This window comes from Drosophila guanche, unplaced genomic scaffold (assembly GCF_900245975.1).
Source record: "Drosophila guanche unplaced genomic scaffold, DGUA_6, whole genome shotgun sequence".
Lineage (NCBI taxonomy): Eukaryota > Metazoa > Arthropoda > Insecta > Diptera > Drosophilidae > Drosophila > Drosophila guanche.
The window spans coordinates 4,045,529-4,064,159 of record NW_022995744.1 but is presented as its reverse complement, the minus strand read 5'-3'; the positions used below and the strand labels follow the sequence as shown (position 1 = coordinate 4,064,159).

Sequence of the window (18,631 nt, the reverse complement as noted above, 5' to 3'; positions counted from 1 at the left end):
CAAGTTAAATATGTATTTGGATTCACCAATGCACCAATTCATTCTACTCTATGTTTCATAATTAATGTTTAAAATCTGTTTGGAAACCAGAATTTTAACAATACTTAATTGAATTAGGGTATACGAAGTGCCATACCATACCACCGATTGACAAGCAAAAAGTAGCCAAATCACGTAACATTCTTACGTTTTATGCTAATTGTTTGTATTTTTACCTTTTTAGTTTGATCCTTATTTTGTAAGCAATCAAATACAAAGAAGCCAAAAAAAAACAAGACAATCTTGTGGAAAATTGATTGATGAGTCGAATAAAAGTATAGTTTTAGCGCTGAGAGTCTCAACTAGCTGGCAATATTAATCAGAATAGCAAAGTCTAGGAAAATGGTTTAGGATTAAAGGTATATTTTGAAAATGACATGGTTTTATTAGATATATTTTACTGATAGATCCGGACGCCACCCGCAATGCATTATGTCTAAAATTCAAGCTGGCATCGATCTGCTGATCCAAGAGGCGGATGATCTGTGCATTGGGAACAGTATCGCGGAGCTAGACCACCTCCCCAGTGCCTTGGAGTTTTGCCGCGACTACTATGCCAAAAACTCGCCGGTCGTCATCCGCAATGCGGTAGCGTGGCCGGCCATTGGCAAATGGACCCCGGAGTACCTGGTCGAGAAACTGAACGACAAGATTGTGGATGTGGCCGTCACACCGAATGGCTACGCAGATGGTCTGGCCACCCAGAAGGGGCGAGAGTATTTTGTCCTGCCCCTGGAGAAGCGAATGAAACTCTCAGAGCTAGTCGTGCGGCTCGATGATCCCATGGGCGCCATCCACTACGTACAGAAGCAAAACTCCAACTTAAGCCAGGACTTCCCGGAGCTGGCCAGTGACCTGGTGATGGGCGACTTGGACTTTGCCCAACAGTCCTTCAATAAGACCCCAGACGCCGTCAACTTTTGGCTGGGGGACGAGCGCGCGATTACCTCCATGCACAAGGATCCCTATGAGAATATGTACTGTGTGATATCCGGCTATAAGGACTTCATTCTCATACCGCCGCATAAGCTGAGCTGTGTTCCACGCAGCACCTATCCCACGGGCGTCTACAAGACATCGGATTCTGGGCAGTTCTACATAGATCCACTGACGGACGAGGATGGTGTGGAACAACTGACGGAGTGGGTCAGCATAGACCCGCTGGCCCCCGACCTGGCCAAGTATCCCGAGTATTCGAGAGCCAAGCCACTGAAAGTGCGAGTCCATGCTGGCGATGTCCTGTACCTGCCCAACTACTGGTTCCATCATGTCCAACAGAGCCACAAATGCATCGCAGTCAATTTCTGGTATGACATGGAGTACGACAGTCGCTACTGCTACCATCGCATGTTGGAGGAGCTAGCCAGTAAGGCGAGCTAGCCCCACTGCCTAGGAACGAGCAGCCCATCAGTCATAATCAGTGTTTATGTAATTGTTATATAATGTTATTTAAACTAAAAATAGCTAAAACTCAAAGTGAAAACTAAACGAAAACACAAACAGAAATTAACCACTTTCTAGCGATGAAGAATGGGAGTGAGCGAGGGACGATTACCCATAAAAATATGTATATGTTGTGTCTTATGTTTTAAGTGAGATTAGGAATGTGTGGGTTGGGTTGGGTATATCGTAGCTAGTCCAGACTGATATCTTTCTTTTCCACATCTCCCGAATCGCCGGCAGCAAGACCATCCGGATCCGCGTCAGCCTCCTCATCGGGGTTCTCATTGTTCTCGCACTCGAGGTCCCCGTTGCCGTTGGAAGAGGAGACATTCTTCTGATCAGCCTCTGCAAGATCGGCATCGTTGTTGGAGTCCTGTGATTGGGAGTGCGACTGCTCACGCACTCGCTTATTTGTTTGGTTTTTGGGGCTGCTGGTGGACGACACTTTGGACTTGGCATGGCTGTCTCCTCTCGGATGATCCACAACAAAGAGTTGCTCCAAGTAAGAGCGATACCAGAGCAGGAACTCATCCCGCTGTCGGGGTATGTCCATTTTCTTAATCTTGGCATAGATCCGCTTGGGCGAAATGAGGGGCGAAGAAGCGTTTTGGGCCCAACTGGTGGCAGAGTTGCGTGCGGCCGTCGCCGTCAGCTTGGAGACCTCCACCAGCATAGAGTCGTTAATGATTGTGTTGTTGTGCGTCTGGTTCCGAATGCGCTTGATAATGTACTCGATCAGCGCATGATCAGGAGCCATCTCTACGCTGGCCACTGCCCCAGCCACCGCCACCGCTCCCGAGGTGGCACTCTCAAGGGTCGGCTCAATTATTTTCTGGCAAAATATCGAAGGATGAGTTTGGCACAGATCTTGTTAGGATTGCTCCCTCCCTCTTACCTCTTCGTTGTCTGTCCTTACAGCAGAAGCGGAAGCACCGTAAGCCCCATCGCTCAGCTCGAGGGCTTGGGCGTGCCCGTTTTGGGCTGGCTTCGCAGGGGATCCCTTCTCGTCCTCGGGCCTGTCATTGTCTAACTGCAGGCTCATTGCCTCCAAAGGCGTTTCGCTGCGGCTCTCTGTGCCCTCCGCATTAGAAGCTTCGTTCTCCGCCTCGTTCTCGTTCTCGATCTCCTGCTCCTGGGCCTGCGCACGCTCCGGGGGAGAAGTACCCTGGTTGAGGGCCTTCCGCAGGCTATGCGTCTCCTGGCTCTGCTGCAGTTGTTGCTGTTGATGCTGTTGTTGCTGCTCGAATAGGGTTTCCAGCCGCCTGTAGACATCCTCCTTGATGGACTCGTAGAACTTGGTCGTGAACTTGTCGCTTTTCAATGCATTAACAAGCAGATTTCGATTCAGCTCCTCGGAGGCAGTCTCCTCACTCTGTTCCAAAGCATTCGACTCATCCACTGGCACTCCCCTCTCATGATTAAAGCTGGAAGTATCGATTCGAGGTGCCGCTGGTGCAGAAGCAGGCGCCTGGGGCAGATCATAGTCGATGTACTGTGCTGGAAGCTCAAAGTCAAAGCGCAGATGACGTTGCTGCAGTGGAGTCAGTGAGACGGCCGAGGTGGTTGGCTTGGCTGGCACCTTGTTGCGCTGATACAACGGACTGTTGCCGAAGTTGACGTTCATGTTGACCAAATTGCAGGAGCTCGACTGATCGGCATCGTCATCGAGCAGAGGGGAGGCCGCAGGACGGCGGCGATTACGACGCCGGCCACCGCCATAGATGGCATTGTCATTGTTCTCCTCCACCTCGTCCAAGTCCTCGTCCACGAGCTGTGGATCGTCACGCCAATCCCGCTTTCTGCCCCCACTAGTGGTATTGTTTAGGTTATTGCTGTTGCTGCTGCCGCTGCCATGCAAAGCGGTTAGTGGAGACGACTCTAAGAAATGGTGCTGTCGTTGCTGCTGCTGTTGCTGCGGTTGTTGTTGTTGGAAAGACAGGACTGCGCTGGCTGAGGCGGAACTGCGCGAGCATGGCACAGCAGCATGCGACGGGAAATATGTGAGACGCGACCTTTGACGGCGATACTGCTGATGGTCCACATTAAGCTCCTCATTGCTCTTGTTGGAGAGCAGATTCTGGCGCGAGTAGCTGCAAAAGCGCAGAAATATTAATGGGTTAATAGAAAGCAGGCAATCAGGTTAGCAAAGTGTTATATTAATTAGGGGTTAGTATATAAAAGCTTTTTAGTTAGTCACTTTCAACTCTGTTAATTGAACCATTCATTTGCTTAGACTTACCGCCAGAATTATACAGAATTGAAAATGAATTGAATAACACTCAAAGGTTCTAATAATTTTTATTTCTTTGGCTTCTTTCTGCCGCCCCCATCCCGACCAAACTGACCAAATAAAAAGCAACCACAAGGCCCAAGCCACCACCACTCAAGCCCAAGTACATAAATGTAATTCAGGGTTCTCATTACCTTCTGAAGTTGTCCCAGTAGTTGTTGGCCCGATTGCCGGGCGGCACCTGGTTGTTCAGCGTCGGCTGCAGTGGCGGTGCCACAGCTGCTCCTCCGGCCACTGGCAGCGAGTGCAAATTGTTGGCGTACTGATTCTGGGTGCGCAGATTTGCGTTGTTCTGGTGGATGGTGTTGTTGTGGTGATTCATGAAAATGGGTCCCGGACTGGCGCGATATGAGGGTGGCGACAGCGGCGTCTCGTTGTTGAAGTGTGTCGGTGGCGGCGGCTGTGGCGGGGCTGCATTATTGAGGAACGGCTGCTGCTGCTGCTGCTGCTGGTGGGCATCGCTACTGGTGCTGTAAACACTTCCCGTTGTGCCCGCGTTGCGGTGACAGCTGCGCTGATAGTTGCTGAATGCGCTTTGATGGCCGCTCTGATGGGCACCGAAATTAAACATCTGCTCCGACTGGGCTCGGTGGTTGCTGCCGCCCAGGCAGAGGTTGTTGGGTATCTGGCCCAGAATGGGAGTCCCCACCGAGAGGTTCGGTGGAGGCACTGACTCAGAGCGCAAGCCGTAGCTATGGTCCTGACATCCCACAACATTGAAGCGATCCTGGAGCTGTTCGAATAGAGTTGAGAGACATTGGCCAAAGATCAATTTGGACTTGGAGACTTCGACTTACCGCATGCAGCTGATTGGTAAGATTATCGATCTCTCGCTGCTGGTGCCACAGGGTCTGATTGCACTGGCAGACCGAGTTGATGAGCATCTGCTGGGCCTGCATGAACTGCTGAAGCATCACGGCATCGGCCGATGCATTCGAGCCGGAGGCGTTCGAGGATGTGGCCTGTGGCGCAGTCGGAACAGTTGGCTTGCTCTCCACGTTGCTGGGATGCACTGGGGCATAGATGGGTTGCTGACCGTGCCAGGCATTGCTGCTGGCATTGTGCGTGGCTGCCGGCGAGACATAAATATCAGATCACAGGTCACATGGCTTTCCATTTGTACTTACCCCACATACCATGAACTGGCGCCATGGGCGGTGGCATGTACTGCGATCTGGCACTGCTCGAGAGCAGGCTATCGTTGCCCAGCGACAGCGTGTCGATGGTCACATTTAAATCCTCCTCGTTGTGCATGGGAGGAGGCGGTGGGTTGTTTGTTGGCTGCGACCGTCGCTGCTCCACCACAGTGCTGGCCGAGGGAGCACGCTTCAGGGTGGCCGACGAGGCTGTGCGCACATTGGCAAAGTACTTGTCGCTGTCGGTATCGTCGTTGCCCTCGTCATCTGCCTCCGAGGTGGTGTTGTTGCTGTTCATGTACCGCTGCTCCAGCTCGCGCTGCTTTTGCTCATACTCCTTCCGCAGACGCTCGCACTGAAGCCGCAACTCGTCGCGCAGTTGCTCGCGTGGCGGAGTGGCCTGCAGGGAGGTCTCCACCTCGGATGGCTCCTCCTCCTGAGCTTCTTCGCGCTGCCTCATGGGCGTGGGTGTCGGTGTCAGGCTGTTTCGTTTAAGCGCCTCTTCACCCATCTGCACTGCGGCCGCTGCCTGCTGCTTGCGTCGCTCGATCTCTGCCTTCAGTGCCAAGATGCGGTCGCGCTCCTTTTGCAGGCTGGCTGCTTCGGCCCTCAGCTCTGACGTGACATCGTTGAGGGTGTGCACGCGATGGCTAATATCGTCTGGGAGCAGCTGTCGTTCGATGCTCACACTCTCTCGCTCCAAAATAGCTCCGACGCTCGGGGTAGAGTCCTCAATCTGGCTGACCGTGTTCAGCATGCCCTTGAGCCTTGCCATTTGGGCTTTGAGGGCATCAATGTCTGCCGTCTTTTGGGTGATCATCGTCTGGGCGTGGAGCGCACGCTGAGCGGCATTGGCCGCTTCCTGCCGTAAAATGGGCACATTCCGTTGGTACTCTACGGGCACCACGCGATCTGTTGTGGACACTGGAGCAGGAGCAGGAGCCGGAACCGGTGGTGGAGCCGGATTTGCCGGCGTGGGAGTGTCTTCTTTGGCTTCCCTGACTGCCCGGTTGGTCTCCTTCGCCGTTTGATTGATGCTATTCAGTTGGTCGACGAGATTACGCATGTCCTCCCGCTGACTTCGCAACGATTCGAGCTTGTCCTGCAGGGCCTGCTGCTCGGCAAGGATCTCCGGACCGTCGTCACCCAGGACGCTGCTCACCTCGTTTTGATTGTGTATAAATGCGGTAAGGTTCTTCATGCGACCCACCAGCGAGGCCATGTCGTCCTGCACCTGTTGCACTGACTCATAGCTGGGACCCTCGCCACCGTTGCTCGAGTGGGGCATGTGGCTGGCGTGCTGGCGCAACTGCTCCATCTCGCTGAGATGGGACTTGGCCATGTTCTGAATGTGCAGCAGCTTGGCCTGCTCATCCTGCAGATGCTGCATATTGCGATTGGAGGCATCCAGGCGCTGCTGCAGCTCATCGAAGCTGGGCGTCGCATCGGGTGTGGGCGTCTCCAGGACGCTATGCAACGACTGTATCGACTGGGCCCGATTGTCGCTCATCTGAAAGGTGAAGAGGACATATTGATTACCTCACAAGACAGACATACTAATTGGTAAATTTTTGGATTTGGCCAACCTCACTCAATGCCACATCCTCGAGGCTGGTCGAATTGACAATGCCCTCCTCCTGTTCGGCGCTGGGATTGATCTCGTGCACCATGTTCTTCAGTTGCTCGGATGAGATTCCGTTCGATTGCAGTCTGCTGCTATTCAAGTTCTCATCGAATTCTATCAGGGAGCGAAACACTTCAAGCTGTGGGCGAGCTCCTTCGCCTCTGGGGCTCAAAGCAACGCCAAGCAGTCGTTGGACCAGTGTCTGCAGTCCACCGGCGAACTGAATCAAGTGCTCCTCGTTACCGTTCGTTGTGGTCGCGTTTGGTATGACCACGCCTACTGTCGCATTCGGGGGCGTCGATTGACGCAAACGCAGCAAGGCCGATGACGCGGAAGGCGGGGCAGCAGATGACGGCTGATGCTGGACACGTTGCACAGGCCGGACGGGAAAGCAATAGCGCTGCTGCTGCTCCTGCAATTGCTCTGCAAAAGGGAGGAGAAGATTGTGTGTGGGCATTAGTGTGGGCTGCTGGCTAGCGTGGAGCGTAGAGGCAGTTATTTCTGTGGCCCCCATGGGTATTTATAGACCATGAACTAGCGCACATTCATTCAGTGTGTGGGCCAAGTAAGAACTTTTCCGCCACTTACCTGTTGGGTCGTAGCTGTTGTGTTCAGCAGCCAAGTGACGCAGTGCCTCCCGCTCCCGCTCCCGCTGGTGTTGCTGAACTCCTGACGATGTAGTTGTTGATATGGCCGACTGTTGTTCCTCCTGGCTGCGGATCTGGCCGTTTGTGATGCGAGTTCGTTGCAGCAGATCCTTCAACCAGCAGCAAGTAAATAATACCAGAATTATTAGTACAAGAAACGCGGTAATCTTGAAGATAGTGTCTTTATATATGTAAATATATCTCTACAGATGTATAGATATAGATATATATATATATAGTATTTCTGTGGCAGATCGAAGTCGTTGTGCGATGTGATTGCTTTCGTTTCGTTTCTGTTACTGAAACGTTCGGCAGCCACGAATTCTTTCTGACGGTGGCCGTAATGAGTGTGAAAAGTATTTATAAATCGAAAGAGAACAGCGGAGCCGTCAGTTCTCACTATGTACTTCTAGAAGATGCCAGGCCGGAGGATGCCATGGCAACGCCTCAAACGGTGGGCGGCAATCGATGGCAGTGCATGGGAGGAGAATCGAATCTCGCAGTTTGTTAACTCACATTTAATGTTTTTAGTGTTTCCCTTTGCAGAGGTTCCACAAAGTCCATGTCTGGCTCCCCTAGATGCTCTTGATGGCGTCTGGAACGTGCCGATCTGCTGGCAGGTGCAGGTCCTGCGGCAGAGGCGGCTCCACCTGCATTTGAGTTTTGTTGCTGCTGTTTGGGCACTGCGCCCGTACCACTGCTCGTGTGGTTGTTATTGCATCCACTGCTGCGGCCCTTGCTAATAGCTGGGTCCACAACAATTTTAATGGGCGGCGCCATCACAAAATATACATATACAAAAAAGACGCCTAATAAATTTTCTTGTCGTTTTGAGCACAGCTGACAGCTGTTATTCTATTCAGTGTTGCCAACTGTTCGGGTAAAAAACAGCTCAACTAGCCATACAAATAGCTAGAAATAGCCAGATAATGTTGATGGAAGCTAAAAAGTTGCTGAAACTTTATTGTAACAGCATGCTCGTATATTATAACTACTTTGTTCCTGAGGTGATTTTCTGAATTTCTGAAGAGTTATCATTTCTTGACATTTTTTTGCACAGAATATGCTAAACGACCATAAGAAAAAGTAGAAGCCAGAATTTGATTTATAAATATATTTATAATAAAGCTGTATAAAATTTCATTCATACAAATATATTTTGACAGCTGACATACATTTGAAAGAGCGTATCAAAAGTTTACACGTAGAAAAAAACTCGGGGACTATGTTATGTTTAATTCAACCGAAATGGCAAAACTGCGTTCTCAATTCAAATAAAAACGAGAAGGGTGAGACGCTTCTTACGCGGCGCAACTTTTATACCCGGCACTCAGTACTACATCTGTACCTTAGCGGTTGTTTTGTCAAATTTTACATTTTTTCTTCATCTCTCATCTATGTACATCTACAACACTTCTCACACCAAAACGCTCCTTTAGCTCGCTCCCCTTCCCTAGACCCACACACTGCAGACTCGTCGCAGAGGCAGAGGCCGCACACTGCGCGAAGCAGAGTATTAATGAGAGAATGTGAAAAAAAAACAAATATTAGCTGCGGAACGGTGTGGGTTTAGCCGCTGCAAAATTATTTCTTCATTCTGGCTATAATAATGATCCAATCGGATCCTAATTCGGTGATCTGATGATAAGGTCATTCCCTACGCAATGGCGTTTTTAGTTTTCTTTTATCTTCAAAATTGTTTGGGTGGTTTGCGGGGGCGGAAGGGGGCGGGGCTCATTTTTGAAGTACACTTGTAACAGTGTGAGCATACAGCCATCTGGATGCCAAATTTGGTGACTCTAGCATTTATAGTCTCTGAGATCCAAGCGCTCAACAAGACGGACGGACAGACGGAAGGACAGACAGACAGACAGAGACTCGGCTATTGATGCTGATCAAAATATATATACTTTATGGGGTCGGAAACGTTGCCTTCTGTGCGTTACATACATTCACTTTGTGCACAAATACAATATACCCTATTTACTCTTCGAGGACCGGGAATAAAAATCCTCCAGAAATTAGATCCATACGTTCTAATTTCGCAGACGCCAGTTCATAAAAATGGTCGGTTCCAGTTGCTGGACAATTCTAAAAATGTGAGCTTTCTCATTTGTGAGACTCTGCGGCCAAATCCACCCAATATTTGAAGGTTGGTTTTTGAATACAGACATTACGAACGATTAAAAGTATTGTGAAATATTTCGTCAGTGATTATATAAAAATCGGAAACAACTGTGCGCAAATATGTAATAGAGAGTCGAAATAGATCGTCGGAGTAAAACAAAATACTTATCCCATGACTTTATTGAAAATTAAATCATTTTACTAGAATTAATAAATAAATTATTTATTATTTGCGCTCTTTTGGAAATAATGGACCATATGCATTATTGGCAGATCCGAAATGGAGACAGGCTTCTATCAAAATGGATACCATAAAATCAATAAAGTTAGTCATAAGGCGGCGAGAATTTAAAAATATATTTAAAATGCAATATATAAAGGAAGGAATTAAATTCCCAGAGGAATTGCAAATATGCCCAGAAAATATAACGCATAATAAAGGATGGCTTTTGTGATTAGATAACATTCACAAAATGCTAACATACCATCCCTTATTATAAATTATCAATACCTGCAGAAATGTCCGATTTACCTTATTTTTCTGTTGAAAAAGAAAAGATCGCTGATGATGGAGGAGTGGTATCCTTTGTAACAGCCACAATCTCAATAAATTACTTTAAAAAGTTGGCAGATTATAGAGACCGGGAATAAATAAAGATCGGTATATGGTACATACAAAACATATGAAAAGGTTAAATGCATGTCAGTCTAAGACAAAGTCAGTGGTTATTGTTAAAAGCGGTTGATTAATATATTTGATTAATAGCAAATATATTTTTAGGGTTGACCTTTTTCGTTTTAACCTTATTATGCAATCAATTGAGGAAAGATGTATCACAAAATCAGCAAATCCTGCGGGGAATTGAATGATAATTTGAGTAACTAGCTAGTAATATCAAATTGAACATCAACATCTAGGAAAAGAGCTTGGTCATTTTATAAATTTTAAATCCCTTTTTCAAAAGTGGTGCTCTTTTTTTTCACAGCTGTATGTGCGTCTGGTGGGAGATAATTTCCCTGACCGTTTAGACACAGAAGAAGATTTCCCTGACCGTTTTGACACAGGAGAGGGTTTCCTGGAGAATTTCCATCACGGGGGATTAAATCGCCGTGTAACTTACTTTTGAAGATTTGAAGACATTTGAAAGTCCAGAAGAAATATGAAAACGTAAAATATGAAAGAAGCCAAGTGCTACAGTATTGCACCGCGGTTATATTTTAAACAAATAAGTGTATTTAAAATTTTTGAATAATGTTTGCACTGGACTTTAATTTTTTTTTTAGTTTGCAATGCGATTTCGAATATTGAGGGAGTAGCGTTGCACCGATGCAGAGGTGAATTTCTAACCATTCGTCCTTTGGCCTCTCCCACAACTAAATAATTATACTTGCAGGGTCTGCATATTTTTCAAGCTAAGATTTCACATGGAACTATAAAAGTACAATAGTATTCATATCGGAAGACTATAATGGGCACCCATTGACTGGAATTTTTGTTTGGAAATCCAATTTTTGACCAAAAAGTAAAAGTGCTCTGGGCCATTTTCTAATTTTTTTTAGCAGCTAGTCCAAAACTTCCGATGACTCCTGGGAGATTCTGTTTCAGAATGCTTAAATATTGTTCATTTCGCATTATTCCATCGATTAAGACCAAGGCATCAGCTCCATTTTCATAAAATCTCCCCCAGACCATAATTGAGCCGCCACCGTGTATGACGAAGCACATTACTTCACATTACTTGGTGACTGGATTATGCAGTTATATTGTATTATATGGACAATGGGATCTCTTTTCCAAGAACTTGAGAGTCCGGCTGACTCGAAACTATAAATTTTTAGTTTATCTGAACATCTGTTTCATTTGAGTTTGATTTTGATGTGTTTGTTGAATTGTATGCTTAACTAAATTTAACATAGGGCGTATAAAAAATTAAAGGTCAAATTTCTCAAAGTTCATAGAAGAGGTTTCCTCTTCGCCCTCCAAGTGGAGCAGAGTAAAAAACCTTAAGAAATAAGGACAAGTCGAAAACGTAGGGAACACATGGACATACGAAAACGACAAGGGCTTTCTAAAAATGGTCAAAGGCATCCTTTCCACTGCAAGTAGTAGCCCCCAGAAACATTCCACCTCTGATTGGACCAGGCGACCCTGAACCTTTGGACATGGGGAAATTTCTGTGCTTCCTGAAATCCAGGAACCCTAATTCGACAAGAGGCCCAGATAGCATCTCGTTCCGGATGCTGCAGCAACTTCCTGTGGAGAAAAATCATAGCATTTTTTAAATTATAAACATATAAACAATTCCCAAGAAGAATGCGGACCCCGCTTCCTTCCAAAACAACAGGCCTATTTGCCTAATAAACACCTTGATTATGTCTATAGAGGGGTTGATAAAGCTAAAGCTGGACGAACATATTTCAATGCATGAGCCTTTGCCTTCAGGAGGAGCAGGTCCACGGCGCTCTGCATCAACGACCTGATCAACAAGGTCCTGTCTCTGAAGGCGAGAGGGAACCAGGTCGTGGCGGCCTGTCTTGACCTACAAAGGTCCTTTGACTGCGTAATAGTGGACACGTTAGAGCAGAAGATGAATGTCATGCAGTTCGACCCGAATCACACTGCATGGATTGCCAGCTTCCTAAGCAGGCGTCTACTCATTAAGGGCAAGAGTGAGGTTGAGCTGAACAGGGGAGTTAGTCAGGACAGCTGTCTCAGTCGAACTCTGTTCAACTTGTAACCCGCAGACCTGCTCGAGATAAACGATGGCAATTGCTTACTGTTTCAGTATGCGGACGACTTCTTTATTATTTGCTTCCACAAGGAGATTTCCATTGCCAAACGTATGCTCGTAGGAAAAATAGACAGCTTTGAGGCAAGACTTAACAACAGGCTTAACCTTGCTTGCAACCCAGCCAAATCCAAAGTGATTCACTTCAGCATCCGAAGAACCGAGCTGAACATTGAGCACCAAGGAGTCGAGATTAGGCAAGTAGATCAGATAAAATATCTAGGCAGAACAATTTCAGCGAACAACTCAGCCTAAGCGCACATCGAGCATCGACTCCATTTGGGAGTCAAACAGGAACTGTGTGTTTCTAAGTCTACTCAGTGGGTGCCATTACGGTATCACCCCAAAGAGAGGGCTCATTGTTTACAAGGTCTTTGTCAGAAGTAGACTAGAATACGCTTGCTCGTCTTTCAGCAGTTTGTCCAAATCCTCTCTAGCCAAAATCAAATCTCATTGTAACCACCACCTCAGAAAGTCACTAGGCTTAGTCATTTGCACTCCAACTTCCCCCGGAATACAGACTGAGATTCCTGGCGGCAAAAGAGTTAGCCAAGGCATTTGCGTACAGCCTCCCAGAGAGTAGGACGGTGTCTCTAAACAGGGACATAAACACGGGCTACGCCAAGGCATTTCGAAAGATCGGCGATATTCTGGAGAGAATCGAGGTCTTTGAGAGTACCACTTCGCATTGCACTAAAATTAGGTTTGACTCAGACTTTTTTAAAGGGGTCGCTGCTAACAAGCACAGCTTAGACCAGGCGGGCATAATAGTTCTCCACAGGGAAAAAAGGGCACTCCTGACAAGGGGAGGCTTCGAGACCTACCACACTGATGGATCAGTAGCAAACAGACACTCTACACGACGGCTAAGGTTTCATAGATAGCTTTTACACGCTCAAAACACGTCCTGTTATCACTGTCTGTCGAGTTGCTTGCAATTGAAAAGGCCTTGGACCATGGTATCTCGCGCGGTTTTTCTCATATCGCCATCCTAACGGACAGCAGAAACTGGGCTCTAATACTGGCAAGGAGCATTCAGGATAATTGTCTCGCGTATATAATCAGGGAAAAGATTCGTCAAAGATCCGTTCTACCTAAAGACGGTAGAAATCCATTTCTCACCCGGCCATGCCAACATCCCTCAGAACACGGCAGTAGACACAGCAGCCAAAGAAGCACACAGACTGGGAAAATACACAGTAGTTAAATGGAATCTTAAAGATGCGATATGTGAGATACGCCGAATACTGAAAGAAGAATGAGAGAGAGAGTATGCCGAGTTTGCCAGCGTTAAACGCAGAGAATACTTCTCACTTGTTCCCTCTACCTCAACAAAACTATACTTCCTAAATAGAAATAAGCTAAAAGCCATTCACGCTAAAAGCTTAGCGGCAGTGCATTTTATAGGCACACACTTGCGCATATAACATTTGTGATACTTGCGATACCATCGATAACGCATCGCATATAACAGTTAATATAACAACACAACAAGGCAAAACTACCCATCGCCAAGGAAATATAATAATATCAATAAATTCTTTGAAAAAGAACAAATTAGCTCGTACCAAACATTAATCGAGTTCATCGACCAAATTGAAGTAAAACTGTAACAAGTTACACCTTGTAAAGGCGGGCGGTCAAATAGTCCCCCTCTACCCAAGGGTAGAGCGGTAACATTAAACAAATTGCAAATTGTTCGTCATATACCTTAAAAAAGTAAAGACAACATGATTTCCTACTCTCGACATATTTATTACTGTTATTGGCTATGTGGTTCAACAGATATAGATGTGTATTTCGACTCACTTTCGAAATGAATACAGAATGCCAGTGCTGAATACAGTTGGTGACTGCTGTTGTTCGTTAGGCCTCGATTTTGTTCAATTTTCGTAACAACATTTTCAAAGATTACTTTCCCTGTTTGCGCTGAATAATTTCCTCCTTGAGCGTCCGAATGCGGTCGCGTTCCGCACGTAGACTTTCCGCCTGACCACGCAGGTCACTAGTGAAATCCGTAAACATGTTCAGCATGGAGTTCAATAGCTCAGCGTTGTCAGGAGCAGCTGAGGTGCGATCAGGTTGGGGCGCATCTTCCGTCTCCGCCGCTACTTGGACCTCCCTGGTGGCATTTGAGGTGCTAGTCGTTTGCCTGCTGCTGCTCTGACTTGAGGTACTTGAGGTCTGCACAGATTCTCTGGTGGACACGTGTTGCTCGATCAGCTTTGTGGTATCGACCATGTGCTGGACTCGCTTGAATTGAGCCTTCAGGTTTGCAATCTCATTCAGCTTTTCCTGGAGATAACTAGCAGTTTCCTCTTTATCCTCATCGCCCTGTTCCTCCTCCTCCTCCTGGACAGCCTCCGCAGAACGAGCGGCCACTGGTTCCAGGTCGACTGGAGCTGCTGCTAGACCTGGAGTTTCTGCTGGACTGGGCGGTGCCGCCAGGGACTGCTGCTCTTCTTCGCGTCCTGTATGCCTTAGCTGCTGGCGCTGGGCATTCAGCCGGGTGAGCTCTGCGGCGCGTGTTCTCAACGTTTCCATCTCTTCCAGCAGCTGACGATGCTCCTCCTGCATCTCCTGCAACTGCCGATTGGAGGCGGCCAGACGCTTCGAAAGATGAACAATATTAAACTCTGTAATCTCCTTATATCCAATTACAGCTCTTACCTCGCTGAGGGCGGCATTATCCCCATTAGGCGGCCTGTTGAGCTCGTTAACCATTATGCAGCTGAATGAAAAGTGTACGAGATCTCAATCTAAATATTATATCGGGCAGATTGCTAATGTTTTCAATACAAACAGAGGCCCACCACGAAGCACTGTCTATAAATAAGTTGTTCTTTGTGTCGGATTGACTTTTCGGTTAAAAATGTGTCAATCATTTTTACGCTTTGCTTTTCAAGTGCGGCAATCGTGGGAGGACTCAAAAATGCAGCCATTATGTAAACTTACACAGAGGTTAACAGATATAATAATAATACACTCCACAAATGCAGAAATTTCTTATTCAAATGATATACAATATACAATGTAATTATTTTCCTTCCGTAGAGCGCCGAGCAGTGCACAGAATGATGCCAAAGATCCAACTGAATCGTGCCGAAAATGAAATTCTTTTAAACGATCTTGTCTATAAGTAAAAGTTCGGTCGGTGGCTGGCCCAGGCGGCGAACGTTTCAATATTGATGTGTGGCAGCTAGGGGGAAATTAGAGGCCGACTGCACAGAGCAACGAGCCAAACGATTTATCATCAATGGGGGAGAGACACCCTAGAAATCCAAAGAGAATTGTACAGTCAAGAGTCATTGTCTATTGCAGCTAATTAGTTTGTCAGCTCCATGGAGAAGACATCGATGGCGCGATTGTCTTATCAATTGATTGTACTTAACAGAAAAAGCCTTATAAAGGAAGAACTCCGCCCGCAGTTGAGCGTAAAAGCTGACAATGACTGGAAGTAAGTCGGGCACAAACTGTAAACTGAAATTCATATTTGATGATGATTCATTGATTACGTACTATAGGAACAGGGCTGCTGATATTCGGACTGCTGCTCTGCAACCATTTTCTGGTTGAAGCAAAAGATGCTGATGTGGATACAGGTGCTTTGCCGGACAGGGAAGATGGCAGAGCATCCGTCACAGCCGCAGATGATGCGGAAGATGGCAGTGATATGAGTCTAATCATGGGCAACCTCAGTCTCTGCGAGAACGTGGCCGACAGTGTGTTCCTGCCCTATGTGGGTGACTGCAACAAGTACTATCTCTGTCGGTGTATGTGCGGATCCTAATGATTCATCGAATTCCATGTTAACATGCTTATTTTTGTTCCATACCTCAGACGGACAGGCAATTGAACTGCAGTGCGAAAGGCCTTTCCTCTTCAATGCTCCCACCCAGAGCTGCGTGAGGCAAAACGAGGCGCACTGCTTGCCCACCTGCACGAACTATACACTGAGCACCTTCAGCTATGAGCGGACCTGCACCAAGTATGTCCTCTGCTATTTTGGTCATCCTGTTCTGAGGGAGTGCCAGGACGGTCTCCAGTACAACTCCAAAACGGATCGCTGCGACTTCCCCCAAAATGTCGACTGTGTGGAGTCCGAGTGCTCCATCTACTACAATGCCTACCAACTGCACTACGTGCCCAGCAAGGTGTCCTGCGATAAGTATTTCCTCTGCGGCAATGGCGTGCCCAGAGAGCAGAGCTGCGCCAAAGGATTGTACTTTAGCACCACATGCAACTGCTGCGTCTTGCCATCAGATTCTGACTGTCAGGTGGGTTATTTTTGGATGCCTTTTCCACAATGAACTCGAAGGTAAACAGTTCCTATGTCCTTGTAGATATCCTACCAGCAGAAAATGGTCCAGCCTTTCTCCCGACAGTCCCCACGGATCGCGGACATGAAGTGCCCCTCTGCGGGCGTCCACTTTTATCCCCACGAGTCGCGCAAGGATGCCTACTACTTTTGTGTGGAGGGCCATGGCCTGACCCTGGACTGCTCTCCTGGTCTGTGGTACGATGCCAAGGTACAGGAGTGTAGAGAACCCAACAATGTAGAACTCTGAGGGAATGCAATGAATAAAATAAAATGAAATTTACTCTCGACAAAAATGGATTTATTTTGGAAAACATTAATTGGCTCCCCAAGCTTTCGTCTTTTGGGTATCATTTTGATGATTATTAGTTCGATCATTGTTAAAATGTAATCTCTAGGAACATAGTTCTCAGTAGCCATTCTAAAAGGGGGTAATCAAAAGCCAGAGATATTTTTCAAAGACAAGTGCAATTTATTTTATTCTGTGCGGGACAATCCTTTAATCCTTAGGCTGCTATGAATTGTGGCTCGCGGCACTCCTCGCGCTTGGCATCGTAGATGAGACCGGGTGTGCAGTCCAAGGTGACACCACGTCCATTCAGGCAGTAGTAGTAGGCATCCTGGCGGCTCTTGTGTGCATAGAAGTGAGTACCCTCGGCAGGGCATACAGTGCCGGCGCTTCGGGGCGGAGCCTTCGCATAGGGCAGGATGTTGCGCTGCAGAGTCTCCACCTGAAAGAGGGCACCGCAAGATATGATATCCTGCCAAGATGGATACGAGAAAGTCCACTCACCGTGCAGTTGACCTTCGAGGGGAAGTCACAGCTCGTGGTCGCGGGATTGTACTGCAGGCCGCGGGTGCAGTTCTGCACCTGTGGAAGACCGTCCACGCAGACAAAGTATTTGTCGCACAACGACTTGCTGGCTATGTAGACAATGTCAGCGGGATTGTTCTGCCTGACGCACAGGTTGTCCACGCAGTCCACAAACTGCGGGTAGTCGCAGCGATCCGTCTGGGCATTGTACTGCAGTCCGTCGGAGCATTGCCGCAGCACGGGTGTGCCATCGAAGCAGAGCACGTACTTGGTGCAGGTGCGATCGTAGCAGAAGGATGAGAGACCCTTGGCGGGACAAACGGGCAAGCAACGGACTTCCTCCACAACCACGCACTGCTGATCTTTGGCATCGAAGTAGTAGCCCTGCGGGCACTCCCGCGGCACCGCCACTTCACCTGCAAAGTCATAGAGTCATAGAAAGGAGAGCAGGTGTCACCAGAGAGAGAGTCACTTACTCATGCACAGGTAGTACTGGCTGCAGTTGCTGATGTGCGGCAAGAACAAATTGCTAACCACACCCGAGCAGATGTTGATGTCGGCTCCAATGGCTCCATAGCTTCCAATCAGGGTGGCCAGGGCCAGCAAGGCGTTCAGGCGGTACATCACTGTTCGTTTGAAGAGCTCGTTAATAATACTTTCCTTGTGCCTCGCATTCCGTACTTACTTGTTGGTTTAGTCTTGCTCTGTCTACTGTGGGGTTGTAGAGACGGTCTCCTCCATTTATAGGTAACCCTTTTTGGCAATCAGCTGCTGGCCATGTCTTTCGTCTTCGTTCACTGCGAATTGCCAATACTTATCAGATGAGGAGGATGCATGATTTCCAGTTGTAATTGGAATCGCTCGCAACTTGTCGCATTCAAATTCGACTCTGACAGATAGCGACAACAACAACAGACAATCTCGAGTATGTTTTTAGTGAGAACTCACATAAAAAGTATTCAGTCGGCACACGAGTAACGGATATGCATAATTATGAAATTTGGTTATCCACTGCCACTGTCATGGGTGTTCCTCCATGGTATTACTCTGTAAGAGGTTCTCAGAGCAATTAGATGGCGTGAATTGCTGCCGAGTGTGCAGCTATGTAACACAAACATAACCATGAGATACGAGTAAAGAAGTTAGTATAGATACTTATCTGATGGTATGGAACTAGTTACGCAATGGTATAGGCATGGGTATGCCATGATCTCCATCGATCAATCACGAACTATGCAGATATCTGTTTCTTGGAACTGTATCTTTGTTTAACAATGTTTAGGCAAAGACAAATTGAGTGCTGAAATGTTTGGGGAAATTAAAATGTAGTTCTCCTGCGGGAGTCGTGTGCCGAGTGGAGTGGATCGATAAGGGAGCTGGCAAGAACTCATTAGGCGACTCTCT

At 47.4% G+C, this 18,631-nt stretch overlaps 5 protein-coding genes across 5 annotated transcripts; 2 read left to right on the top strand and 3 right to left on the bottom strand.

Moving 5' to 3' along the window:
* The first annotated feature begins 388 nt into the window (after positions 1-388).
* LOC117579676 (bifunctional peptidase and (3S)-lysyl hydroxylase Jmjd7) lies at positions 389-1,470 on the top strand. The gene has a single exon (XM_034265663.1). It carries the CDS (start codon positions 472-474, stop codon positions 1,417-1,419), a length of 948 nt encoding a protein of 315 aa, XP_034121554.1. The 5' UTR covers positions 389-471; the 3' UTR covers positions 1,420-1,470.
* Positions 1,470-8,002, bottom strand: LOC117579671. The gene is made up of 8 exons (XM_034265655.1): positions 7,696-8,002; positions 7,121-7,289; positions 6,495-6,955; positions 4,900-6,418; positions 4,570-4,841; positions 3,907-4,505; positions 2,378-3,572; positions 1,470-2,314 (listed from the first exon to the last, which is right to left on the bottom strand). Exons 1-8 carry the CDS (start codon positions 7,957-7,959, stop codon positions 1,673-1,675), a joined length of 5,121 nt encoding a protein of 1,706 aa, XP_034121546.1. The 5' UTR covers positions 7,960-8,002; the 3' UTR covers positions 1,470-1,672.
* Positions 8,003-13,829: 5,827 nt separating this feature from the next.
* LOC117579681 lies at positions 13,830-15,187 on the bottom strand. The gene is made up of 3 exons (XM_034265669.1): positions 15,051-15,187; positions 14,766-14,826; positions 13,830-14,705 (listed from the first exon to the last, which is right to left on the bottom strand). Exons 2-3 carry the CDS (start codon positions 14,817-14,819, stop codon positions 14,007-14,009), a joined length of 753 nt encoding a protein of 250 aa, XP_034121560.1. The 5' UTR covers positions 14,820-14,826; positions 15,051-15,187; the 3' UTR covers positions 13,830-14,006.
* Positions 15,188-15,427: 240 nt separating this feature from the next.
* On the top strand, positions 15,428-16,698 carry LOC117579678 (protein obstructor-E). The gene is made up of 4 exons (XM_034265666.1): positions 15,428-15,552; positions 15,620-15,868; positions 15,936-16,372; positions 16,439-16,698. The coding sequence occupies exons 1-4, from the start codon at positions 15,543-15,545 to the stop codon at positions 16,661-16,663; spliced, it is 921 nt and encodes a 306-aa protein (XP_034121557.1). The 5' UTR covers positions 15,428-15,542; the 3' UTR covers positions 16,664-16,698.
* A 164-nt stretch (positions 16,699-16,862) lies between these two features.
* LOC117579680 (protein obstructor-E) lies at positions 16,863-17,986 on the bottom strand. The gene is made up of 4 exons (XM_034265668.1): positions 17,913-17,986; positions 17,704-17,853; positions 17,207-17,643; positions 16,863-17,144 (listed from the first exon to the last, which is right to left on the bottom strand). Coding segments are annotated over exons 1-4 (813 nt in total). The 5' UTR covers positions 17,914-17,986; the 3' UTR covers positions 16,863-16,919.
* Positions 17,987-18,631: the final 645 nt, after the last annotated feature.